The 26151-nt window shown below is 41.6% G+C and overlaps 1 protein-coding gene across 1 annotated transcript in view; it reads left to right on the top strand.

Annotated features, from left to right (window-relative positions):
- Nucleotides 1-26151, top strand: part of RXRB (retinoid X receptor beta) — a 34422-nt gene that overhangs the window by 1936 nt on the left and 6335 nt on the right. The window contains exons 2-7 of the mRNA XM_058857467.1: nucleotides 97-313; nucleotides 8045-8224; nucleotides 13311-13465; nucleotides 17575-17704; nucleotides 22002-22134; nucleotides 25004-25095. Of these exons, the coding sequence (XP_058713450.1) occupies nucleotides 97-313; nucleotides 8045-8224; nucleotides 13311-13465; nucleotides 17575-17704; nucleotides 22002-22134; nucleotides 25004-25095 (907 nt within the window). The remainder of the gene's footprint in view (nucleotides 1-96; nucleotides 314-8044; nucleotides 8225-13310; nucleotides 13466-17574; nucleotides 17705-22001; nucleotides 22135-25003; nucleotides 25096-26151) is intronic.

The following is a 26151-nucleotide window of genomic DNA, read 5'->3' as shown; positions in this document are numbered from 1 at the left end:
AATTCCCAGATTTCCCCCACAATTCCCAGACATTTCCCCCCCGGAATTCCCGGATTTTCCCCCGGAATTCCCGGAATTTTCCCCTTTTTCCCGCAGATGGGCTCGGCGCTGCCGCTGGCGCTGGGGGGCGGCTCCGAGGACGTGAAGCCCCCGCTGGGAATTCGGGGTCCCCCCAATAATCCCAACATTCCCAATAATCCCAATATTCCCAGTAATCCCAATATTCCCAGTATTCCCAGTATTCCCAACAATCCCTGCGCCCCCCACGGCCCCGGGAAGCGCCTGTGCGCCATCTGCGGGGATCGCTCCTCCGGTGAGTGCCGGGAATAAAACAACAACGACGGGATTTGGGGGAAAAAATGGGATTTGGGATTTGGGGTGGGAAAACCCGGGATTTGGGATGAAAAAAAATGGGATTTGGGGGAAAAAAAATGGGATTTTGGGGGGAAAAACACCGGGATTTGAGGGGAAAAAACAATGGGATTTGGGGTGGGAAAAAAAACGGAATTTGGGGGAAAAAACCCAGATTTGGGATAAAAAACCTGGGATTTGGGATAAAAAAAATGGGATTTGGGGGAAAAAAACTGGGATTTTGGATTTGGGGTGGGAAAAAAAACGGGATTTGGGGGAAAAAAAATGGGATTTGGGATGGGAAAAAAATGGGATTTGGGGGGAAAAAAATGGGATTTGGGATTTGGGATGGGAAAAAATGGGATATGGGATGGGAAAAAATGGGATTTGGGGGAAAAAACAACGGGATTTGGGGGGAAAAAAAGGGGTTCGGGGGAAAAAAACTGGGATTTGGGGGAAAAAACAACGGGATTTGGGATTTGGGATGGGAAAAAAATGGGATTTGGGATTTGGGATGGGAAAAAAATGGGATTTGGGGGAAAAAAAATGGGATTTGGGATTTGGGGTGGGAAAAAAATGGGATTTGGGGGAAAAAAAATGGGATTTGGGGGAAAAAAAATGGGATTTGGGAGAAAAAAAATGGGATTTGGGATGGGAAAACCAGGATTTGGGATGGAAAAATGGGATTTGGGGGAAAAAATGGGATTTGGGATGGGAAAAAATGGGATTTGGGATGGGAAAAAAAATGGGATTTGGGATGGAAAAAAATGGGATTTGGGATGGAAAAAAATGGGATTTGGGGGAAAAAAAATGGGATTTTGGGGGGAAAAAATGGGATTTGGGGGAAAAAATGGGATTTGGGATTTGGGATGGGAAAAAAAACGGGATTTGGGGGAAAAAACCCCAGATTTGGGGAAAAAACAATGGGATTTGGGATATGGGATGAAAAACTGGGATTTGGGATTTGGGGTGGGAAAAAAAACGGGATTTGGGGAAAAAACAACGGGATTTGGGATTTGGGATAGGAAAAAAAAAACGGGATTTGGGGAAAAAACCCAATTTGGGATGGGAAAAAACTGGGATTTGGGGGAAAAAACAATGGGATTTGGGATAAAAAACCTGGGATTTGGGGGAAAAAACAATGGGATTTGGAGGGAAAAAACAATGGGATTTGGGGGAAAAAACAATGGGATTTGGGGGAAAAAACAATGGGATTTGGGGGAAAAAAATGGGATTTGGGATTTGGGGTGGGAAAAAAAATGGGATTTGGGATAAAAAACCTGGGATTTGGGGAAAAAAAAATGGGATTTTGGGGGAAAAAACCCAGATTTGGGATAAAAAACCCGGGATTTGGGGGAAAAAAAATGGGATTTGGGATTTGGGATTTGGGATTTGGGATGGGAAAAACAACGGGATTTGGGGGGAAAGCAATGGGATTTGGGGGGAAAAACCCAGATTTGGGATAAAAAACCTGGATTCGGGGGAAAAAAATGGGATTTGGGATTTGAGGTGGGAAAAAAAACGGGATTTGGCGGAAAAAACCCACATTTGGGATAAAAAACCTGGGATTTGGGGGAAAAAAAACGGGATTTGGGATTCGGGATGGGAAAAAAAACCGGGATTTGGGATGGGAAAAGCAATGGGATTTGGGATAAAAAACTGGGATTTGGGAGAAAAATCCCAGATTTGGGATAAAAAACCTGGGATTTGGGATAAAAAACGCGGGATTTGGGGGAAAAAAAATGGGATTTGGGATTTGGGATGGGAAAAGCAACGGGATTTGGGATAAAAAACTGGGATTTGGGATTAAAAAAAATGGGATTTGGGATAAAAACCCTGGGATTTGGGGGGGAAAACACCGAGATTTGGGATTTGGGATGGGAAAAAAATCTGGGATTTGGGATGGGAAACTGGGATTTGGGATTTGGGGTGGGAAAAAAAACGGGATTTGGGGGAAAAACAGCGGGATTTGGGGTGGGAAATCTGGGAGGGTTTTCCCAGGTGGATTTTGGGTCAATTTTGGGTCAATTTCATTGGATTTTGCTCCATTTTGGGTCAATTTTGGGTCAATTTTCCCAATTTTCGCTGCAATTTTCCCGATTTTTCCTGGGATTTTTTGGGATTCCTTTGGAATTCCCAATCCCAGGAGAACATTCCATAATTTTAATCCATAATTTCAATTTGAGAGTTTTCCCAGGTGGATTTTGGGGCAATTTTGGGTCAATTTGGTGCCGATTTCGCTCCATTTTTGGCGAAATTTGACCAATTTTGGGCCAATTTTCCCAATTTTTCCTGGAATTTTTTGGGATTCCTTTGGAATTCCCAATCCCAGGAAAACATTCCAGGATTCCCATCCCTGAGAGCTTCCCCAGGTGGATTTTGGGTCAATTTGGTGCCGATTTCGCTCCGTTTTGGGTCAATTTTCATCATTTCTGGGCCGATTTTCGTCATTTCTGGGCCGATTTTCCCAGTTTTTTCTGGGATTTTTCGGGATTCCTTTGGAATTCCCAATCCCAGGAGAACATTCCATAATTTTAATCCATAATTTTAATTTGAGAGTTTTCCCAGGTGAATTTTGGGGCAATTTTGGGTCAATTTGGTGCCGATTTCGCTCCATTTTTGGCCAAATTTGACCAATTTTGGGCCAATTTTCCCAATTTTTCCCGGGATTTTTTGGGATTCCTTTGGAATTCCCAATCCCAGGAAAACATTCCAGGATTCCCATCCCTGAGAGCTTCCCCAGGTGGATTTTGGGTCAATTTTGGGTCAATTTGGTGCCCATTTCGCTCCATTTTGGCTCAATTTTGGCTGATTTTGGGTCAATTTTCCCAATTTTCGCTGCAATTTTCCCGATTTTTCCCGGGAATTTTTTGGGATTCCTTTGGAATTCCCAATCCCATGAGAACATTCCATAATTTTAATCCACAATTTCAATTTGAGAGTTTTCCCAGGTGGATTTTGGATCAATTTTGGGTCAATTTGGTGCCGATTTTGCTCCATTTTTGGGCCAAATTTTCCCAATTTTGGGCCAATTTTCCTGATTTTTCCCAGGATTTTTTGGGATTCCTTTGGAATTCCCAATCCCAGGAAAACATTCCAGGATTCCCATCCCTGAGAGCTTCCCCAGGTGGATTTTGGGGCAATTTTGGGTCAATTTGGTGCCGATTTCGCTCCATTTTGGGTCAATTTGGGTCAATTTTCCCATTTTTTGCTGTGATTTTCCCAATTTTTCCTGCAATTTTCCCAATTTTTCCCGGAATTTTTTGGGATTCCTTTGGAATTCCCAATCCCAGGAGAAAATTCCATAATTTTAATCCATAATTTCAATTTGAGAGTTTTCCCAGGTGGATTTTGGGTCAATTTTGGGTCAATTTGGTGCCGATTTCGCTCCATTTTTGGCCAAATTTGGGTCAATTTTGGGGCAATTTTCCCAATTTTTCTTGGAATTTTTTGGGATTCCTTTGGAATTCCCAATCCCAGGAAAACATTCCAGGATTCCCATCCCTGAGAGCTTCACCAGGTGGATTTTGGGGCAATTTTGGCTCAATTTGGTGCCAATTTTGCTCCATTTTGGGCCAAATTTGACCAATTTTGGGGCAATTTTCCCAATTTTGTGTCAATTTTCCCAATTTTTCCTGGGATTTTTTGGGATTCCTTTGGAATTCCCAATCCCAGGAAAACATTCCAGGATTCCCATCCCTGAGGGCTTCACCAGGTGGATTTTGGGTCAAGTTTGGGTCAATTTTGGGTCTAATTTGTCGCATTTTGGGTCAATTTTGGGTCAATTTTCCCAATTTTCGCTGCAATTTTCCCAATTTTTCCCGGGATTTTTTGGGATTCCTTTGGAATTCCCAATCCCAGGAGAACATTCCATAATTTTAATCCATAATTTCAATTTGAGAGTTTTCCCAGGTGGATTTTGGGTCAATTTTGGGTCAATTTCACTCCATTTTGAGCCAATTTTCATCATTTTTGGGTCAATTTTCGTCATTTCTGGGCCGTTTTTCGTCGTTTTTTTCCCGTTTTTTTCCCATTTTTCCCGGGATTCCCTCCGGAATTTTTCCCCTCTGGAATTCCAGGCAAGCACTACGGCGTTTCCAGCTGTGAGAGCTTCTCCAGGTGGATTTTGGGTCAATTTTGGGTCGATTTGGTGCCGATTTCGTTCCAATTTTGGGTCAATTTTGGCTGATTTGGGTCAATTTTCCCAATTTTTCCTGGAATTTTTCGGGATTCCTTTGGAATTCCCAATCCCAGGAAAACATTCCAGGATTCCCATCCCTGAGAGCTTCCCCAGGTGGATTTTGGGGCAATTTTGGGTCAATTTGGTGCCAATTTGGTTCCAATTTTGGGTGAATTTTGGCTGATTTTGGGTCAATTTTCCCAATTTTCGCTGCGAATTTCCCAATTTTTCCTGGGATTTTTTGGGATTCCTTTGGAATTCCCAATCCCAGGAGAACATTCCATAATTTTAATCCACAATTTTAATTTGAGGGTTTTCCCAGGTGGATTTTGGGGCAATTTTGGTTCAATTTGGTGCCGATTTCGCTCCATTTTTGGCCAAATTTTCCCAATTTTGGGCCAATTTTCCTGATTTTTCCTGGAATTTTTTGGGATTCCTTTGGAATTCCCAATCCCAGGAAAACATTCCAGGATTCCCATCCCTGAGAGCTTCCCCAGGTGGATTTTGGGTCAATTTTGGCTCAATTTGGTGCCAATTTGGTTCCGATTTTGGGTGAATTTTGGCTGATTTTGGGTCAATTTTCCCAATTTTCGCTGTGATTTTCCCGATTTTTCCTGGGAATTTTTTGGGATTCCTTTGGAATTCCCAATCCCAGGAGAACATTCCATAATTTTAATCCATAAATTCAATTTGAGGGTTTTCCCAGGTGGATTTTGGGTCAATTTTGGGTCGATTTGGTGCCGATTTCGCTCCAATTTTGGGTGAATTTTCCCAATTTTGGGCCGATTTTCCCGATTTTTCCCGGAATTTTTCCTGGGATTCCTTTGGAATTCCCAATCCCAGGAAAACATTCCAGGATTCCCATCCCTGAGAGCTTCACCAGGTGGATTTTGGGGCAATTTTGGTTCAATTTGGTGCCGATTTCGTTCCAATTTTGGGTGAATTTTGGCTGATTTTGGGTCAATTTTCCCAATTTTCGCTGCAATTTTCCCGATTTTTCCTGGGAATTTTTTGGGATTCCTTTGGAATTCCCAATCCCAGGAGAACATTCCATAATTTTAATCCATAAATTCGAGAGTTTTCCCAGGTGGATTTTGGTTCAATTTGGTGCCGATTTCGCTCCATTTTGGGCCAAATTTGACCAATTTTGGGCCAATTTTCCCGATTTTTCCCGGAATTTTTCCTGGGATTCCTTTGGAATTCCCAATCCCAGGAAAACATTCCAGGATTCCCATCCCTGAGAGCTTCACCAGGTGGATTTTGGGGCAATTTTGGGTCAATTTTGGATCAATTTGGTGCCGTTTTGCTCCATTTTGGGTCAATTTTGTGTCAATTTTCCCAATTTTCGCTGCAATTTTCCCGATTTTTCCTGGGAATTTTTTGGGATTCCTTTGGAATTCCCAATCCCAGGAAAACATTCCAGGATTCCCATCCCTGAGAGCTTCCCCAGGTGGATTTTGGGGCAATTTTGGCTCAATTTGGTGCCAATTTGGTTCCAATTTTGGGTGAATTTTGGCTGATTTTGGGTCAATTTTCCCAATTTTCGCTGCAATTTTCCCAATTTTTCACCGGGAATTTTTTGGGATTCCTTTGGAATTCCCAATCCCAGGAGAACATTCCATAATTTTAATCCATAATTTTAATTTGAGGGTTTTCCCAGGTGGATTTTGGGTCAATTTTGGGTCAATTTGGTGCCGATTTCGCTCCATTTTGGGCCAAATTTGACCAATTTTGGGCCAATTTTCCCAATTTTTCCTGGAATTTTTTGGGATTCCTTTGGAATTCCCAATCCCAGGAAAACATTCCAGGATTCCCATCCCTGAGAGCTTCACCAGGTGGATTTTGGGTCGATTTTGGGTCAATTTGGTGCCGATTTCGCTCCATTTTGAGCCAATTTTCATCATTTTTGGGCCGTTTTTCGTCATTTCTCGGCCGTTTTTCCTCGTTTTTTTCCCGTTTTTTTCCCGTTTTTCCCGGGATTCCCTCCGGAATTTTTCCCCTCTGGAATTCCAGGCAAGCACTACGGCGTTTCCAGCTGTGAGAGCTTCTCCAGGTGGATTTTGGGGCAATTTTGGGTCAATTTGGTGCCAATTTCGTTCCAATTTTGGGTCAATTTTGGGCCAATTTTCCCGATTTTTCCTGGAATTTTTCCTGGGATTCCTTTGGAATTCCCAATCCCAGGAGAACATTCCATAATTTTAATCCACAATTTCAATTTGAGAGTTTTCCCAGGTGGATTTTGGGTCAATTTTGGGTCAATTTGGTGCCGATTTTGCTCCATTTTTGGGCCAAATTTTCCCAATTTTGGGCCAATTTTCCCAATTTTTCCCAGGATTTTTGGGATTCCTTTGGAATTCCCAATCCCAGGAAAACATTCCAGGATTCCCATCCCTGAGAGCTTCCCCAGGTGGATTTTGGGTCAAGTTTGGTTCAATTTGGTTCCGATTTTGGGTGAATTTTGGCTGATTTTGGGTCAATTTTCCCAATTTTCGCTGCAATTTTCCCGATTTTTCCCAGAATTTTTTGGGATTCCTTTGGAATTCCCAATCCCAGGAGAACATTCCATAATTTTAATCCACAATTTCAATTTGAGAGTTTTCCCAGGTGGATTTTGGGTCAATTTTGGGTCAATTTGGTGCAGATTTCGCTCCAATTTTGGCCAAATTTGACCAATTTTGGGCCAATTTTCCCGATTTTTCCTGGAATTTTTTGGGATTCCTTTGGAATTCCCAATCCCAGGAAAACATTCCAGGATTCCCATCCCTGAGAGCTTCCCCAGGTGGATTTTGGGGCAATTTTGGGTCAATTTTGGCTCAATTTGGTGCCAATTTTGGGTCAATTTTGGCTGATTTTGGGTCAATTTTCCCAATTTTCGCTGCAATTTTCCCAATTTTTCCTGGGATTTTTTGGGATTCCTTTGGAATTCCCAATCCCAGGAGAACATTCCATAATTTTAATCCACAATTTTAATTTGAGAGTTTTCCCAGGTGGATTTTGGGTCAATTTTGGGTCAATTTGGTGCCGATTTCGCTCCATTTTGGGTCAATTTTGGGCCAATTTTCCCAATTTTTCCTGGAATTTTTCGGGATTCCTTTGGAATTCCCAATCCCAGGAAAACATTCCAGGATTCCCATCCCTGAGAGCTTCACCAGGAGGATTTTGGGGCAATTTTGGGTCAATTTTGGGTCTAATTTGTCGCATTTTGGGTCAATTTGGGTCAATTTGGGTCAATTTTCCCAATTTTCGCTGCGAATTTCCCAATTTTTCCTGAGATTTTTTGGGATTCCTTTGGAATTCCCAATCCCAGGAGAACATTCCAGGATTCCCATCCCTGAGAGCTTCACCAGGTCGATTTTGGTTCAATTTGGTGCCAATTTCGCTCCATTTTGAGCCAATTTTCATCATTTCTGGGCCGTTTTTCGTCATTTCTGGGCCGTTTTTCCTCGTTTTTTTCCCGTTTTTTCCCGTTTTTCCCGGGATTCCCTCCGGAATTTTTCCCCTCTGGAATTCCAGGCAAGCACTACGGCGTTTCCAGCTGTGAGGGCTGCAAGGGCTTCTTCAAGAGGACGATCAGGAAGGACCTGACCTACACCTGCCGCGACAACCGCGAGTGCGTGGTGGACAAACGGCAGCGCAACCGCTGCCAGTACTGCCGCTACCAGAAGTGCCTGGCCACCGGCATGAAACGGGAGGGTGAGGCACTGGGAGGGACTGGGATGGACTGGGAGGGAACTGGGAGGGACTGGGAGGGGGTTTGGGGGAAAAACGGGGAGAAAATCCGGTGAAAAACGGGGAAGAAATGGCCAAAAAGCGGCAAAAAAACGGCAAAAAAACGGAAAAAAATGAGCGGTTTTGGGAGAAAATGTGTGGGAAATGGGGATTTGGGGATACTGGGATGGACTGGGAGGGAACTGGGATGGACTGGGAGGGAACTGGGAGGGACTGGGAGGGACTGGGAGGGGGTTTGGGGAAAAAATCCGGTGAAAAACGGGGAAAAAATGGAGTTTTTAGGGCAAAAATGGTGGGAAATGATGGAGAAATGGGGATTGGGGGATACTGGGATGGACTGGGATGGACTGGGATGGACTGGGAGGCACTGGGATGGACTGGGAGGGAACTGGGATGGACTGGGATGGACTGGGAGGGACTGGGAGGGAACTGGGATGGACTGGGAGGGACTGGGAGGGAACTGGGAGGGACTGGGATGCACTGGGAGGGAACTGGGATGGACTGGGATGGACTGGGAGGGACTGGGAGGGAACTGGGATGGAACTGGGATGGAACTGGGATGGAACTGGGATGGAACTGGCCACCGGCATGAAATGGGAGGGTGAGGCACTGGGAGGGACTGGGATAAACTGGGAGGGACTGGGAGGGGGTTTGGGGAAAAAACGGGGAGAAAATCCGGTGAAAAACGGGGAAAAAATGGGAAAAAAATGGCAAAAAAATGGAAAAAATTGAGGGGGTTTGGGAGAAAATGTGTGGGAAATGGGGATTTGGGGATACTGGGAGGGACTGGGAGGGAACTGGGAGGGAACTGGGATGGACTGGGAGGGACTGGGAGGGACTGGGACAAACTGGGAGGGACTGGGAGGGGGTTTGGGGAAAAAACGGGGAAAAAATCCGGTGAAAAACGGGGAAAAAATGGGAAAAAAATGGGGTTTCTAAGGGTGAAAATGTGTGGGAAATGGGGATTTGGGGATACTGGGAGGGACTGGGAGGGACTGGGATGGACTGGGATGGACTGGGAGGGAACTGGGATGGACTGGGAGGGGGTTTGGGGAAAAAATCCGGTGAAAAACGGGGAAAAAATGGAGTTTTTAGGGCAAAAATGGTGGGAAATGATGGAGAAATGGGGATTGGGGGATACTGGGAGGGACTGGGAGGAACTGGGAGGGACTGGGATGGACTGGGAGGGAACTGGAGGGATTGGGATGGACTGGGATGGACTGGGAGGGAACTGGGATGGACTGGGAGGGGGTTTGGGGAAAAAATCCGGTGAAAAACAGGGAAAAAATGGAGTTTTTTGGGTGAAAATGGTGGGAAATGGGGATTTGGGGGATACTGGGATGGACTGGGATGGACTGGGATGGACTGGGAGGGACTGGGATGGACTGGGAGGGAACTGGGATGGACTGGGATGGACTGGGATGAACTGGGATGGACTGGGATGGACTGGGATGAACTGGGATGGACTGGGATGAACTGGGACAGAGATTTCTTTTCCGGGTTTTCCCCATTTTCTCCTATTTTTCCCCCATTTTTTCCCATTTCTCCCTTTTTTTCCCATTTTACCCCCTTTTCCCCCCATTTTCCCCCCATTTTTCCGTTTTTTCCCGTTTTTTTCCCATTTTCCCCCCAATTTTCCTCATTTTCCCCCAATTTTTCCTTTTTTTTTCCCTGTTTATTTTCCATTTTTCCCCCATTTTTTCCCCATTTTTTCCCTGTTTTTTTCCCTGTTTATTTTCCTTTTTTCCCCATTTTTTCCCCATTTTTCCCCATTTTTCACCGTCCCTTTTCCCATTTTTCCCCCCATTTTTCCCATTTTTACCCCAATTTTCCCCATTTTTTCCCTGTTTTTTTCCCTGTTTTTTTTCCATTTTTTCCCCATTTTTCCCCATTTTTCCCCATCCCTTTTCCCCACTTTCCCCCATTTTTCCCCAATTTTCCCCACTTTCCCCCATTTTTCCCCTTTTCCCCCCCTTTTCCCTCCATTTTTCCTTTTTTTTCCCTGTTTATTTTCCATTTTTTCCCCATTTTTTCCCCGTTTTTTCCCTGTTTTTTCCCTGTTTATTTTCCTTTTTTCCCCCCATTTTTTCCCCATTTTTCCCCATTTTTCCCCATTTTTCCCCATCCCTTTTCCCATTTTTACCCCAATTTTCCCCATTTTTTCCCTGTTTTTTTTCCCTGTCTATTTTCCATTTTTCCCCCATTTTTCCCCATTTTTCCCCATTTTTCACCATCCCTTTTCCCATTTTTACCCCAATTTTCCCCATTTTTTCCCTGTTTTTTTCCCTGTTTTTTTTCCATTTTTCCTCCCATTTTTTCCCCATTTTTCCTCATTTTTTACCATCCCTTTTCCTATTTTTCCCCCCATTTTTCCCATTTTTCCCTGTTTTTTTCTGTTTTTTTTCCCCGTTTTTCACTGTCCCTTTTCCCATTTTCCCCCCATTTTTCCCAGTTTTTCACCGTCTCTTTTCCCATTTTTTCCCCCATTTTTTCCCATTTTTCCGTATTTTTTCCTGTTTTTTTTCTCTCTTTTCCCCCCATTTTTTCTTATTTTTCCCCATTTTTTCCCTGTTTTTTTTTCATTTTCCCCCCATTTTTTTCCCATTTTTCCCCATTTTTCCTTATTTTTCCCTGATTTTTTCCATTATTTTCTCCCATTTTTTCCCTGTTTTTTTTCCCCATTTTCCCCCATTTTCCCCCTCCCTTTTCCATGTTTTTCACCCTCCCTTTTCCCGTTTTTCCTGGATTTTCCCATTTCTTCCCCTATTTTTTCCTGCCTTTTTTTTTCCCCATTTTCCCCCGTTTTTCCCCATCCCTTTCCCCCAATTTTCCCCAATTTTCCCCCATTTTTCCCTGTTTTTTTTCCTTTTTTTTCCTGTTTTCCCCTCATTTTCCCCCATTTTCCCCCCCATTATTCACTGATTTTTTCCCTGTTTTTTCACCTTTTTTTCCCATTTTCCCCCCATTTTTTCCTGATTTTTCTCCATTTTCCCCTGGGTTTTTTCCTCATTTTTCCCCCAATTTTTCCATATTTTTCCCCATCTCTTTTCCCATTTTTTCCCCCATTTTTTCCCCATTTTTCCCTATTTTTTCCTGTTTTTTTTCCTCTTTTCCCCCCACTTTTTCCCTGTTTTTTTTCCCATTTTTTTTCCCATTTTTCCCCCCATTTTCCCCCCATTTTTCCCCCATTTTCCCTTATTTTTCCCTGATTTTTTCCATTATTTTCCCCCATTTTTTCCCTGTTTTTTTTCCCCATTTTCCCCCTTTTTCTCCCATTTTCCATAATTTTTCCCCCTCCCTTTTCCATGTTTTTCACCCTCCCTTTTTCCATTTTTCCCAGATTTTCCCCTACTTTTTCCTGTTTTTTTTCCCCATTTTTCCCTGTTTTCCCCCGTCCCTTTTCCCCATTTTTCCCCCAATTTCCCCCAATTTTTCCCTGTTTTTTTTCTTTTTTTTTTTCCTGTTCTCCCCCCATTTTTTCCCATTTTTTTCCCCATTTTTTCCCTGTTTTTTTTTTCATTTTCCCCCCATTTTTTTCCCATTTTTCCCCATTTTTTCCCCATTTTTCCCTGTTTTTTTTTTGTGATTTTTTCCCCATTTTTCCCTGGTTTTTTCCCCATTTTTCACCCTCCCTTTCCCCGTTTTTCCTGGATTTTCCCGTTTCTTCCCCTGTTTTTTCCTGCTTTTTTTTCCCCATTTTCCCCCATTTTTCCCCCATTTTTCCTTATTTTTCCCTGATTTTTTCCATTATTTTCCCCCATTTTTTTCCTGTTTTTTCCCCCATTTTCCCTGGTTTTTCCCCCATTTTCCCCCCATTTTCCCCCATTTTTCCCCTCCCTTTTCCATGTTTTTCACCGTCCCTTTTCCCATTTTTTCCCCCATTTTTTCCCCATTTTTCCCTATTTTTTCCTGGTTTTTTTCCTCTTTTCCCCCCATTTTTTCCCTGTTTTTTTTCCCATTTTTTCCCCATTTTCCCCCCATTTTTCCCCCATTTTTCCTTGTTTTTCCCTGATTTTTTCCATTATTTTCCCCCATTTTTTTCCTGTTTTTTTCCCCCATTTTCCCTGCTTTTTTCCCCATTTTCCCCCCATTTTCCCCCATTTTCCCCCTCCCTTTTCCATGTTTTTCACCCTCCCTTTTTCCCATTTTTCCCCCATTTTTTCCCCATTTTCCCTATTTTTTCCTGTTTTTTTTCCTCTTTTCCCCCCATTTTTCCCCATTTTTCACCGTCCCTTTTCCCATTTTTTCCCCCATTTTTTCCCCATTTTTCCCTATTTTTTCCTGGTTTTTTTCCTCTTTTCCCCCCATTTTTTCCCTGTTTTTTTTCCCATTTTTTCCCCATTTTCCCCCCATTTTTCCCCCATTTTTCCTTAGTTTTCCCTGTTTTTTCTCCTGTTTTTTCCCCCATTTTCCCTGCTTTTTTCCCCATTTTTCCCCCTCCCTTTTCCATACTTTTCCCCATCCCTTTTCCCATTTTCCCCCCATTTTCTCCCATTTTCCCCCCTCCCTTTTCCATGTTTTTCACCCTCCCTTTCCCCGTTTTTCCTGGATTTTCCCGTTTCTTCCCCTATTTTTTCCTGCTTTTTTTTTCCCCATTTTCCCCCATTTTTCCTTATTTTTCCCTGATTTTTTCCATTATTTTCCCCCATTTTTTCCCTGTTTTTTTTCCCCATTTTCCCCATTTTCCCCATTTTCCCCCATTTTTCCCCCTCCCTTTTCCATGTTTTTCCCCATCCCTTTTCCCATTTTTCCCCATTTTCCCCCTATTTTTCCCCTGATTTTTCCCCATTTTTTCCCTGTTTTTTTTTCATTTTTCCCCCATTTTTTCCCCATTTTCCCCCTATTTTTCCCCTGATTTTTCCCCATTTTTTCCCTGTTTTTTTTTCATTTTTCCCCCATTTTTTCCCCATTTTTCCCCTATTTTTCCCCTGATTTTTCCCCATTTTTCCCCTATTTTTTTCCTGTTTTTTTCCCCATTTTCCCCCATTTTCCCCCTCCCTTTTCCATGTTTTTCACCCTCCCTTTTCCCGTTTTTCCCGGATTTTTCCAGCCGTGCAGGAGGAGCGGCAGCGGGGCAAGGACAAGGAGGGGGACCCGGAATTTGGGATGGCGCCCAACGAGGAGATGCCGGTGGAGAAACTTCTGGAAGCCGAATTGGCCGTGGAGCCCAAAAGCGACGACGGCGCCGGACCCGGAGGAGCCTCCGTGAGTGGAAATTTGGGAATTTGCTGGAATTTTGGGGGATTTTTTAGGAATTTTTTTTTGAATTTTGGGGGATTTTTTGGGAATTTTTTAGGATTTTTTTTTTAATTTTGGGGGATTTTTTGGGGATTTTTTTGGAATTTTTTGATATTTTTTGGGGGGGAATTTTTGGGATTTTTGGGCGTTTTTTTGGGGATTTTTTAGGAATTATTTTTGCAATTTTGGGGAAATTTTGGGATTTTTGGGGGATTTTTTTGGGATTTTTTAGGAATTATTTTTGCAATTTTGGGGAAATTTTGGGATTTTTGGGGGATTTTTTGGGGGATCTTTTAGGATTTTTTTTTTAATTTTTTTGGAATTTTTGGGTATTTTTGGGATTTTTTTAGGAATTTTTTTGGCATTTTTGGGGATTTATTTTGGAATTATTGGGATTTTTTTAGGATTTTTTTTTTAATTTTGGGGGATTTTTTTTCTGAATTCTTGGGATTTTTGGGGGAATTTTTTTGGAAATTTTGGGATTTTTTCTGACTTTTTTTTAAATTTTTTTGGATTTTTTACAGATTTTTTTTTTAATTTGGGGGATTTTTTTCAGGAATTTTTGGGGATCTTTTAGGATTTTTTAGGATTTTTTTGTAATTTCTGGGATTTTTTTAGGATTTTTTTTTTTAATTTTGGGGGATTTTTGGGGAATTTCTGTGGTTTTTTGGGGGATTTTTTAGGAATTTTTTGTGAATTTTTGGGAAATTTTGGGATTTTTTGTGGGGATTTTTGGGGGATTTTTTGGGGATCTTTTAGGATTTTTTTTTATTTTTTTGGAATTTCTGGGAATTTTTAGGGATTTTTTCTGAATTTTGGGAGAATTTTTGGGGATTTTGGGGATTTTGGGGAATTTTTAGGATTTTTTGGGGATTTTGGGGGGAATTTTTGGGATTTTTTAGGATTTTTTCTCTGGATTTTGGGAATTTTGGGGATTTTGGGGGAATTTTTTGGGGATCTTTTAGGATTTTTTTGGAATTTTTTTTGGAATTTTTTGGGATTTTTTTTTTTTTAAATTTTTTTTTTTAATTTTTGGGGAATTTTTTTGGGATTTTTTTGGATTTTTTTGGAATTTCTGGGAATTTTTAGGGATTTTTTCTGAATTTTGGTGAAATTTTTGGGAATTTTTAGGATCTGGGGAATTTTTAGGATTTGTTTTGAATTTTGGGGGAATTTTTTGGGATTCTTTTTGAATTCTTTTGGAATTTTGGGGAATTTTCTGGGAATTTGGGGAATTTTGGGGGGGATTTTTTTGATTTTTTTTTTCCATTTTTGTGCCAATTTCCACCGGGTTTTTTCCAGGATTTTTCTTTGGGAATTCAGGGATGGGTTTGGGAATTCCGGGAATATCAGGAGGGATCTCAAATTCCCTCAAAATCCTTCGAAAAGGCTCCCAAAATTTGGGGTTTCCCCCCTTTCCCACCCCGATTTTTCCCCATTTTCCGGTTGAGTTCCCCCATTTCCCGTCCGATTTCCACCGGGTTTTTTCCAGGATTTTCCCTTGGGAATTCCGGGATGGGTTTGGGAATTCCGGGAATATCAGGAGGGATCTCAAATTCCCTCAAAATCCTTCGAAAAGGCTCCCAAAATTTGGGGTTTGCCCCCATTCCCACCCCGATTTTTCCCCATTTTCCAGTTGAGTTTCCCCATTTCCCGTCCGATTTCCACCGGGTTTTTTCCAGAATTTTTCCTTGGGAATTCTGGGATGGGTTTGGGATTTCCAGGAATATCAGGAAAGGTTCCAATTTTCCCCAAAATCCTCCAGGAAGGTTCCCAAAATTTGGGATTTTCCCCCATTCCCACCCCGATTTTTCCCCATTTTCCAGTTGAATTTCCCCTTTTTTGTGCCAATTTCCACCGGGTTTTTTCCAGGATTTTCCCTTGGGAATTCTGGGATGGGTTTGGGAATTCCGGGAATATCAGGAAAGGTTCCAATTTTCCCCAAAATCCTCCAGGAAGGTTCCCAAAATTCGGGATTTCGCCCCTTTCCCACCCCGATTTTTCCCCATTTTCCAGTTGAATTTCCCCATTTTTGTGCCAATTTCCGCCGGGTTTTTTCCAGGATTTTTCCCTTGGGAATTCCGGGATGGGTTTGGGAATTCCAGGAATATCAAGAAAGGTTCCAATTTTCCCCAAAATCCTCCAGGAAGGCTCCCAAAATTCGGGGTTTACCCCCATTCCCACCCCGATTTTTCCCCATTTTCCGGTTGAGTTTCCCCATTTTGGTGGCGATTTTTGTCTGGATTTTTCCAGGATTTTTCCTTGGGAATTCCGGGATGGGTTTGGGAATTCCAGGAATAACAGAAGAGGTTCCAATTTTCCCCAAAATCCTCCAGGAAGGTTCCCAAAATTTGGGGTTTTCTCCCTATTCCACCCCGATTTTTCCCCATTATCCGATTGAGTTCCCCCATTTTGGTGGCGATTTTTGTCTGGGTTTTTCCAGGATTTTCCCTTGGGAATTCTGGGATGGGTTTGGGATTTCCAGGAATATCAGGAAAAGTTTCAATTTTCCCCAAAAACCTCCAGGAAAGCTCCCAAAATTTGGGATTTCCCCCCTTTCCCACCCCGATTTTTCCCCATTTTCCAGTTGAGTTCCCCCATTTTCCATCCGATTTCCACCGGGTTTTTTCCAGGATTTTTCCTTGGGAATTCCGGGATGGGTTTGGGAATTCCGGGAATATCAGGAGGGATCTCAAATTCCCCCAAAATCCTTCAAAAAGGCTCCCAAAATTTGGGGTTTACCCCCTTTCCCACCCCGATTTTTCCCTATTTTCCAGTTGAGTTTCCCCATTTTTGTGCCAGTTTCCACCGGGTTTTTTCCAGGATTTTTCCTTGGGAATTCTGGGATGGGTTTGGGAATTCCAGGAATATCAAGAAAGCTTTCAGTTTTCCCTAAAATCCTCCAGGAAGGCTCCCAAAATTTGGGATTTCCCCCTATTCCCACCCCGATTTTTCCCCATTTTCTGGTTGAGTTTCCCCATTTTTGTGCCAATTTCCGCCGGGTTTTTTCCAGGATTTTTCCTTGGGAATTCTGGGATGGGTTTGGGAATTCTGGGAATATCAGGAAAGGTTCCAATTTTCCCCAAAATCCTCCAGGAAGGCTCCCAAAATTTGGGATTTTCCCCCATTCCCACCCCGATTTTTCCCTATTTTCCGGTTGAGTTTCCCCATTTTTGTGCCAATTTCCACCGGGTTTTTTCCAGGATTTTCCCTTGGGAATTCCGGGATGGGTTTGGGAATTCCGGGAATATCAGCAGGGATCTCAAATTCCCCCAAAATCCTTCAAAAAGGCTCCCAAAATTTGGGGTTTACCCCCATTCCCACCCCGATTTTTCCCCATTTTCCAGTTGAGTTTCCCCATTTTGGTGGCGATTTTTGTCTGGATTTTTCCAGGATTTTTCCTTGGGAATTCCGGGATGGGTTTGGGAATTCCGGGAATATCAGGAAAGGTTCCAATTTTCCCCAAAATCCTCCAGGAAGGCTCCCAAAATTTGGGGTTTCCCCCCTTTCCCACCCCGATTTTTCCCTATTTTCCGGTTGAGTTCCCCCATTTCCCGTCTGATTTCCACCGGGTTTTTTCCAGGATTTTCCCTTGGGAATTCCGGGATGGGTTTGGAAATTCCGGGAATATCAGGAGGGATCTCAAATTCCCCCAAAATCCTCCAGGAAGGCTCCCAAAATTTGGGATTTCCCCCTATTCCCACCCTGATTTTTCCCCATTTTCCGGTTGAGTTTCCCCATTTTGGTGGCGATTTTTGTCTGGATTTTTCCAGGATTTTTCCTTGGGAATTCTGGGATGGGTTTGGGAATTCCGGGAATATCAGGAAAGGTTCCAATTTTCCCCAAAATCCTCCAGGAAGGCTCCCAAAATTTGGGATTTACCCCCATTCCCACCCCGATTTTTCCCCATTTTCCCTTTGAGTTTCCCCATTTTCCGCCTCGATTTCCCCCATTTCCCGTCCGATTTCCGCCGGGTTTTTTCCAGGATTTTTCCCTTGGGAATTCCGGGATGGGTTTGGGAATTCTGGGAATGTTGGGGGGGGTCTCAATTTGCCCCGAAATCGCCCCAAATTCAGCCCAATGACCCGGTGACCAACATCTGCCAGGCGGCCGACAAGCAGCTCTTCACCCTCGTCGAGTGGGCCAAGAGGGTCCCCCACTTCTCGGGGCTCCCCTTGGACGACCAGGTCATCCTGCTCCGGGCAGGTCAGGAGGAATTCTGGGAATTCTGGGGAGTTTGGGAATTTTTTGGGAATTTTTTGGGAATTTTTGGGAATTTGGGGGAATTTTGGGGAATTTTTGGGGGATTTTTTGGGGTATTTTTAGGGGTTTTGGGGTGGTTATAATGGGATTTTAAGGGGTTATAATGGGAATTTTTTGGGATTTCAGGGTGGGTTTGGGAATTTTGGGGAGGATTTTGGGAATTTTGGGAATCTTTGGGATTTTTTGGGAATTTTGGGGAATTTTTGGGGATTTTTTGGGGTTTTTTTAGGGGTTTTGGGGTGATTATAATGGAATTTTTAGGGTTATAATGGGAATTTTTTAGGAATTTTGGGATGAGTTTGGGAATTTTGGGGGAATTTTGGGAATAGGGGATTTTTTGGAAATTTTTTTGGGAATTTTGGGGAATTTTGGGGAATTTTTTGGGTGATTTTTAGGGGTTTTGGGGTGGTTATAATGGGATTTTTAGGGGTATAATGGGAATTTTTTAGGAATTTTGGGGTGGGTTTGGGAATTTCGGGGGAATTTTGGGAATTTTGGGAATCTTTGGGATTTTTTGGAATTTTTTTGGGAATTTTTTGGAATTTTTTTGGATTTTTTGGGGAATTTTTAGGGGTTTTGGGGTGGTTATAATGGGATTTTAAGGGGTATAATGGGAATTTTGGGGTGGGTTTGGGAACTTTTGGGAGGATTTTGGGAATTTTTGGAATTTTTTTGGAATTTTTTGGGGATTTTTTGGAATTTTGGGGGAATTTTTGGGGATTTTTTGGGGTATTTTTAGGGGTTTTGGGGTGGTTATAATGGGATTTTTAGGGGTTATAATGGGAATTTTTGGGGGCTTTTGGGGTGGGTTTGGGAATTTCAGGGGAATTTTGGGAATCTGGGATTTTTTGGGAATTTTTGAGAATTTTTGGGAATTTTTGGGGATTTTTTGGGATTTTTTGGGGTATTTTTAGGGGTTTTGGGGTGGTTATAATGGGATTTTAAGGTGTATAATGGGAATTTTTAGGGGACTTTGGGATGGTTTTGGGAATTTTGGGGAGGATTTTGGGAATTTTGGGAATCTTTGGGATTTTTGGGGATTTTTTGGAATTTTTTGGGATTTTGGGGAATTTTTTGGGATTTTTTGGGGTATTTTTTAGGGGTTTTGGGGTGGTTATAATGGGATTTTAAGGGGTATAATGGGAATTTTGGGGTTATAATGGGAATTTTTGGGAGATTTTGGGGTGGGTTTGGGAATTTGGGGGGAATTTTGGGAATCTGGGATTTTTTGGGATTTTTTTTGGAATTTTTTGGGAATTTTTGGGGATTTTCTGGGATTTTTTTTTTAATTTTTAGGGGTTTTGGGGTGGTTATAATGGGATTTTAAGGGGTATAATGGGAATTTTTTGGGATTTCAGGGTGGGTTTGGTAATTTTGGGGCGGATTTTGGGAATTTTGGGAATCTTTGGGATTTTTTTTTAATTTTTTGGGATTTTTTGGGGATATTTTTAGGGGTTTTGGGGTGCTTATAATGGGATTTTTAGGGGTATAATGGGAATTTTTGAGAGATTTTGGGGTGGGTTTGGGAATTTGGGGGGAATTTTGGGAATCTGGGATTTTCTGGAATTTTTTGGGAATTTTGGGGAATTTTGGGGAATTTTTTGGGGATTTTTTGGGGTATTTTTAGGGGTTTTGGGGTGGTTATAATGGGATTTTAAGGGGTTATAATGGGAATTTTGGGGTTATAATGGGAATTTTTTGGGAATTTTGGGATGGGTTTGGGAATTTCAGGGGAATTTTGGGAATCAGGGATTTTTTGGGAATTTTTGGGAATTTTGGGGAATTTTTGGGGGTTTTTTTTTGGGTATTTTTAGGGGTTTTGGGGTGGTTTTAATGCGATTTTTTGGGGGTTATAATGGGAATTTTTGGGGGATTTTGGGATGGGTTTGGGAATTTCGGGAATAGGGGATTTTTTGGGAATTTTTTGGGAATTTTTGGGGATTTTTTGGGGAATTTTGGGAATTTTTGGGAATTTTTAGGAATTTTTTGGGATTTTTTTGGGGATTTTTAGGGGTTATGGGATGGTTATAATGGGATTTTTAGGGGTATGATGGGGATTTTTTAGGAATTTTGGGATGGGTTTGGGAATTTCGGGGGAATTTTGGGAATCAGGGATTTTTTGGGAATTTTTGGGGAATTTTTTGGGAATTTTTGGGAATTTTTGGGGAATTTTGGGGAATTTTGGGGAATTTTTTGGGGATTTTTTTGGGTATTTTTAGGGGTTTTGGGGTGGTTTTAATGGGATTTTAAGAGGTTATAATGGGAATTTTGGGGTGGGTTTGGGAATTTTGGGCGGATTTTGGGAATTTTGGGAATCTTTGGGATTTTTTGGAATTTTTGGGGAATTTTGGGGCATTTTTTGGGATTTTTTTGGGGATGTTTAGGGGTTTTGGGGTGGTTATAATGGGATTTTAAGGGGTTATGATGGGAATTTTGGGGTGGGTTTGGGAACTTTTGGGAGGATTTTGGGAATTTTTTGGGAATTTTGGGAATCTGGGATTTTTTGGGAATTTTTGAGAATTTTTGGGAATTTTTTGGGAATTTTTTGGGAATTTTTTGGTGTTTTGGGGTGGTTTTAATGGGATTTTAAAGTGCATAAAGGGAATTTTTTGGGAATTTTGGGGGGATTTTGGGAATTTTTTAGGAATCTGGGATTTTTTGGGATTTTTTGGGAATTTTTGGCATTTGGGGAATTTTTTTTATAATTTTAGGGTTTTTGGGGTGGTTTAAATGGGATTTTAGGGGATATCTTGGGAATTTTTTGGGAATTTTGGGAGAATTTTTGCATTTTTGGGAATTTTGGGAATTATTTGGGAATTTTGGGAATTTTTTGGGAATTTTGGGGCGTTTTGGGGTGGATTTCGAGGGACATCGTGGGAATTTGGGATGGATTTTGGGAATTTTTGGGAGGATTTGGGAATTTTTAGGAGGATTTGGGAATTTTTGGGGGAATTTCTGGGAATTTTTAGGGAAATTTGGGAATTTTTGGGGAAATTTGGGAATTTTTGGGAGGATTTGGGAATTTTGGGGGGAATTTGGGAATTTTGGGGGAAATTTTTGGAATTTTGGGGGGGATTTTGGGAGTTTTCAGGCGGATTTTTGGAATTTCTGGGGATTTTTAGGGAATTTGGGGGAAATTTTGGGAATTTTTTGGCGGGATTTGGGAATTTTCAGAGATTTTGGGGAATTTGGGATTTTGGGAATTTTTGGGGGATTTTGGGGGGGATTTGGGAATTTTGGGGGGAATTTTGGGAATTCTGGGGGATTTTGGGGGATTTTGGGAATTTTGGGGGGAACTTTTGGGGTTTTGGGGAATTTTGGGGGGAATTTTGGGAATTCTGGGGGATTTTGGGGAATTTTGGGAATTCTGGGCGATTTTGGGGAATTTTGGGGGGATTTTGGGAGGTTTTGGGGGGAATTTCTCTGCAGATTTCCACTCTCTCCCACCCCCAAAAATCCCAAAAAAACCCAAAATTCCCCAAAATTCCTAAAAAACCCCCAAAATTCCCAAAAAATTCCAGACTGAAACAAACTTCTCATCCTCTCCCACCCCAAAAAATTCCATTTTTTTCCCATTTTTTGGTCGTTTTTCCTTGGAATTTCACCAGATTTTCTCCCAAATTTTGGGGTTTTTTGGTGGATTTGGGATCTCTTTTTCCCAAAATCCCAAAAATTCCCAAAAATTCCCAAAAATTCCCAAAAAATTCCAGTCTGGAACAAACTTTTCATCCTCTCCCACCCCAAAAAATTCAATTTTTCTCCCATTTTTTGGTCGTTTTTCCTCGGAATTTCACCGGATTTTTTTCCCAAATTTCGGGGATTTTTTATGGATTTTATTTCTCTTTCCCAAAATCCCAAAAATTCCCAAAAATTCCCAAAAATTCCAGACTGGAACAAACTTCTCATCCTCTCCCACCCCCAAAAATTCCATTTTTTTCCCATTTTTTGTTCGTTTTTCCTCGGAATTTCACCGGATTTTTTCCCAAATTTTGGGTTTTTTTGGTGGATTTGGGATCTCTTTTTCCCAAAATCCCAAAAATTCCCAAAAAATTCCCAAAAATTCCAGGCTGGAACGAGCTTTTGATCCCTTTCCACACCAAAAATTTCGTATTTTTCCCATTTTTTGGTCGTTTTTCCTCGGAATTTCACCGGATTTTTTCCCAAATTTCGGGGATTTTTTATGGATTTTATTTCTCTTTCCCAAAATCCCCGAAATTCCCAAAAATTCCCGGATTTCCAGGCTGGAACGAGCTGCTGATCGCGTCCTTCTCCCACCGCTCCATCGCCGTCAAGGACGGGATCCTTTTGGCCACCGGGCTCCACGTTCACCGCAACAGCGCCCACAGCGCCGGCGTCGGCGCCATCTTCGACAGGTCCGGAATTCCCGGGAATTCCTGGAAAATCCCGGGGCCGGAATTCCCGGAATTCCCAAAAAAAACCCCGGGAAAATCGGCCCAGGGGGGCCCAAAAAATCCCAAAAAATCCCAAAAAATCTCATTTTAATGGGGTAAAAATGGTGGGAATTGGGGGATTTTGGGGATTTTTTGGGAATTCTTGGGATTCCTAAAATTTGGGAATTTTTTGGATTCCAAATTTCCCAAAAATCCCCCAAAAAATTCCAGAAAATTTAAAAAAAAATCTCTCGTAAAATGGATAAAAATGATCGGATTTTTGGGGAATTTTTGGGATTTTGGGGTTGTTCTGGAGGGAATTTTTGGGAATTCTTGGGATTCCTGAAATTTGGGAATTTTATGGATACAGGAATTCCCAGAATTCCCAAAAAAAACCCCGGGAAAATCAGCCCAGATCCCAAAAAATCCCAAAAAATTCCATTTTAATGGGGTAAAAATGGTGGGAATTGGGGATTTTTGGGGATTTTTTGGGAATTTTTGGGATTCCTAAAATTTGGGAATTTTTTTGGATCCCCAAAATCCCAAAAATTTCCAAAAAAATCCCCAAAAATTCCAAAAAATTCCCAGAAAATCCCCAAAAAAATCCCAAAAAAATCCCCCAAGGATTCACCCAAATCCCAAAGAATTCCCAAAAAGTCTCCCTGAGAGAATTCCCTCGGCGCCATCTTCGACAGGTCCGGAATTCCCGGGAATTCCTGGAAAATCCCGGAAAATCCCGGGGCCGGAATTCCCAGAATTCCCAAAAAAAACCCCGGGAAAATCGGCCCAGGGGGGGCCCAAAAAATCCCAAAAAATCTCATTTTAATGGGGTGAAAATGGTGGGAATTGGGGGATTTTTGGGGATTTTTTGGGAATTTTTGGGATTCCCAAAATTTGGGAATTTTTTGGATTCCAAAATTCCCAAAAAATTCCCAAAAAATTCCACTGGGATTCAACCAAAATCCCAAAAAAAATCCCGTTTAAATTGGGTTAAAATGTTGGGAATTGGGGAATTTTTGGGGATTTTTTGGGAATTCTTGGAATTCCTAAAATTTGGGAATTTTCTGAATCCCAAATTCCCAAAAATTCCCAAAAAATCGCACTGAGATTCACCAAAATCCCAAAAAAATCCCTCCTGGATTGGGTAAAAATGCTGGGATTTTTTGGGAATTTTTGGGATTTTTGGGTTGTTCTGGAAGGGTTTTTTGGGAATTCTTGGAATTCCTGAAATTTGGGATTTTTCTGGATCCCAAAATTCCCAAAAATTCCAAAAAATCCCCCAAAAATTGGATAAAAATGATGGGAATTGGGGGATTTTGGGGAATTTTGGGGTCATTCTGGACGGAATTTTTTGGGGAATTTTTGGGAATTTTGGGATTTTTGGGATTTTTGGGAATTTTTGGGATTTCCGGGATTTTTCTGGATCCCAAATTTCCCAAAAATCCCCCCAAAAATTTGGGAAAACTTCAAAAAATTCTCTCATTAATTGGATAAAAAATATGGGAATTTTGAGGTGGTTCTGGAGGGAATTTTTGGGGAATTTTTGGGAATTTTGGGGATTTTTGGGAATTTTCGGGAATTCCGGGATTTTGGGGGATTTTTCTGGATCCCAAATTTCACAAAAATCCCCCAAAAAATTCCAGAAAATTTTTAAAAAAATCTCTCATAAATTGAATAAAATCAGGAGGGAATTCTTGGGAATTCTTGGGAATTTTGGGGAATTTTGGGGAATTTTGGGAATTTTTGGGAATTTTGGGGAATTCCAGGATTTTGGGGATTTTTTTGGATCCCAAATTTCCAAAAAAATTCCGGAAAATTTTAAAAAAAATCTCTCATAAATTGGATAAAAATGATGGGAATTTTTGGGAATTTTAGGGAATTTTAGGGAATTTTGGGGTGGTTCCAAAAGGAATTTTGGGAATTCTTGGAATTCCCAGAATTTGGGATTTTTTTGGATCCCAAAATTCCCAAAAATTCCAAAAAATCCCCCAAAAATTGGATAAAAATGATGGGAATTGGGGGAATTTTGGGGAATTTTGGGGTCGTTCTGGACGGAATTTTTGGGGGGAATTTGGGGAATTTGGGGAATTTTTGGGAATTTTGGGGAATTCCAGGATTTTGGGGGATTTTTCTGGATCCCAAATTTCCCAAAAATCCCCCCAAAAATTTGGGAAAACTTCAAAAAATTCTCTCATAAATTGGATAAAAAATATGGGAATTTTGAGGTGGTTCTGGAGGGAATTCTTGGGAATTCTTGGGAATTTTTGGGAATTTTTGGGAATTCCGGGTTTTGGGGGATCCCAAATTTCCCAAAACTCCTCAAAAATTCGGGAAAAAATCAGAAAATTCTCCTTTAAATTGGATAAAAATGTTGGGAATGGGGGGAATTTTGGGGAATTTTGGGGTCGTTCCAGGGGGAATTTTTGGGAATTCTTGGAAATTCCTAAAATTTGGGATTTTTTTGGATCCCAAAATTCCCAAAAATTCCAAAAAATCCCTCAAAAATTGGATAAAAATGATGGGAATTGGGGGATTTTTGGGAATTTTGGGGTCGTTCCAAAGGGAATTTTTTGGGAATTTTTGGGGATTTTTGGAATTTTGGGAATTTTCGGGAATTCCGGGATTTTTGGGATTTTTCTGGATCCCAAAATTCCCAAAAATTCCAAAAAATCCCCCAAAAATTGGATAAAAATGATGGGAATTGGGGGATTTTGGGGAATTTTGAGGTGGTTCTGGACGGAATTTTTTGGGAATTTTTGGGAATTTTGGGGAATTTTGGGAATTTTTGGGAATTTTGGGGAATTCCGGGATTTTGGGGATTTTTTGGGATCGGGAATTTTGGGATTTGCAGGGTTCTGACGGAGCTGGTGTCGAAGATGAGGGACATGAGGATGGACAAGACGGAGCTGGGCTGCCTGAGAGCCATCATCCTCTTCAATCCCGGTGGGGAAACGGGGGAAAAAACGGGGAAAATGGGAAAAACGGGGAAAAAACAATGGGAAAAATGGGAAAAATGGGGGGGAAATTGAGGAAAATTGGGAAAAAATGGGGGAAAAATGGGGGGAAAGGGGGAAAAATGGGAAAAAAATGGGAAAAATGGGGAAAAATGGGGAAAAAATGGGGGGAAAAGAGGGGAAAATGGGGAAAAACAGTGGGAAAAATGGGGGGAAAATGGGGAAAAATGGGGGGAAAAATGGGAAAATGGGAAAAATGGGGGAAAATGGGAAAAATGGGGAAAATGGGGTGGAAATTGGGGAAAAAATGTGGAAAAATGGGAAAAAAACAGGAAAAATGGGGAAAAATGGGAAAAAATGGGGGAAAATGGGAGAAAATAGAAAAAATGGGGAAAAACGGGGGAAAAATGGGAAAAATGGGAAAAACGGGGAAAAAAGGGAAAAAAATGGGAAAAAATGGGGGAAAATGGGAAAAAAAAGGGAAAAAATGGGGGAAAAAAGAGGGGAAAATGGGGAAAAACAATGGGAAAAATGGGGAAAAATTGGGAAAAAATGGGAAAAAAACAGGAAAAATGGAGGGAAAATGGGAAAAAAATGGGAAAATGGGAAAAAATGGGGGTAAAAAATGGGAAAAATGGGGAAAAATGGGTAAATGGGGGGAAATGGGGAAAAATTGGGAAAATGGGGAAAAAATTGGGGAAAAAATGGGGGAAAACAATGGGAAAAAAACGGGAAAAATGGGGGAAAATGGGGGAAAATTGGAAAAATCGGGGGGAAATGGGAAAAAAATGGGGGAAAATGGGAAAAATGGGAAATTGGGGAAAAATGGGGGAAAATGGGAAAAAAATGGGGGAAAAATGGGAAAAATGGGGGGAAAATGGGAAAAATGGGGGGAAAACAATGGGAAAAATGGGGAAAAATGGGGGAGAAAATGGGGAAAATGGGGGGGAAAATGGAAAAAAATGGAAAAAATGGGGGAAAATGGGGGGAAATGGAAAAAGTTGGGAAAAATGGGGAAAAATGGAGGGAAAATGGGGAAAAAATG

The sequence above is a fragment of the Poecile atricapillus genome, chromosome 26 (assembly GCF_030490865.1).
Source record: "Poecile atricapillus isolate bPoeAtr1 chromosome 26, bPoeAtr1.hap1, whole genome shotgun sequence".
In the NCBI taxonomy this organism is placed as follows: domain Eukaryota; kingdom Metazoa; phylum Chordata; class Aves; order Passeriformes; family Paridae; genus Poecile; species Poecile atricapillus.
This window is presented reverse-complemented; position numbering and strand designations above follow the sequence as displayed.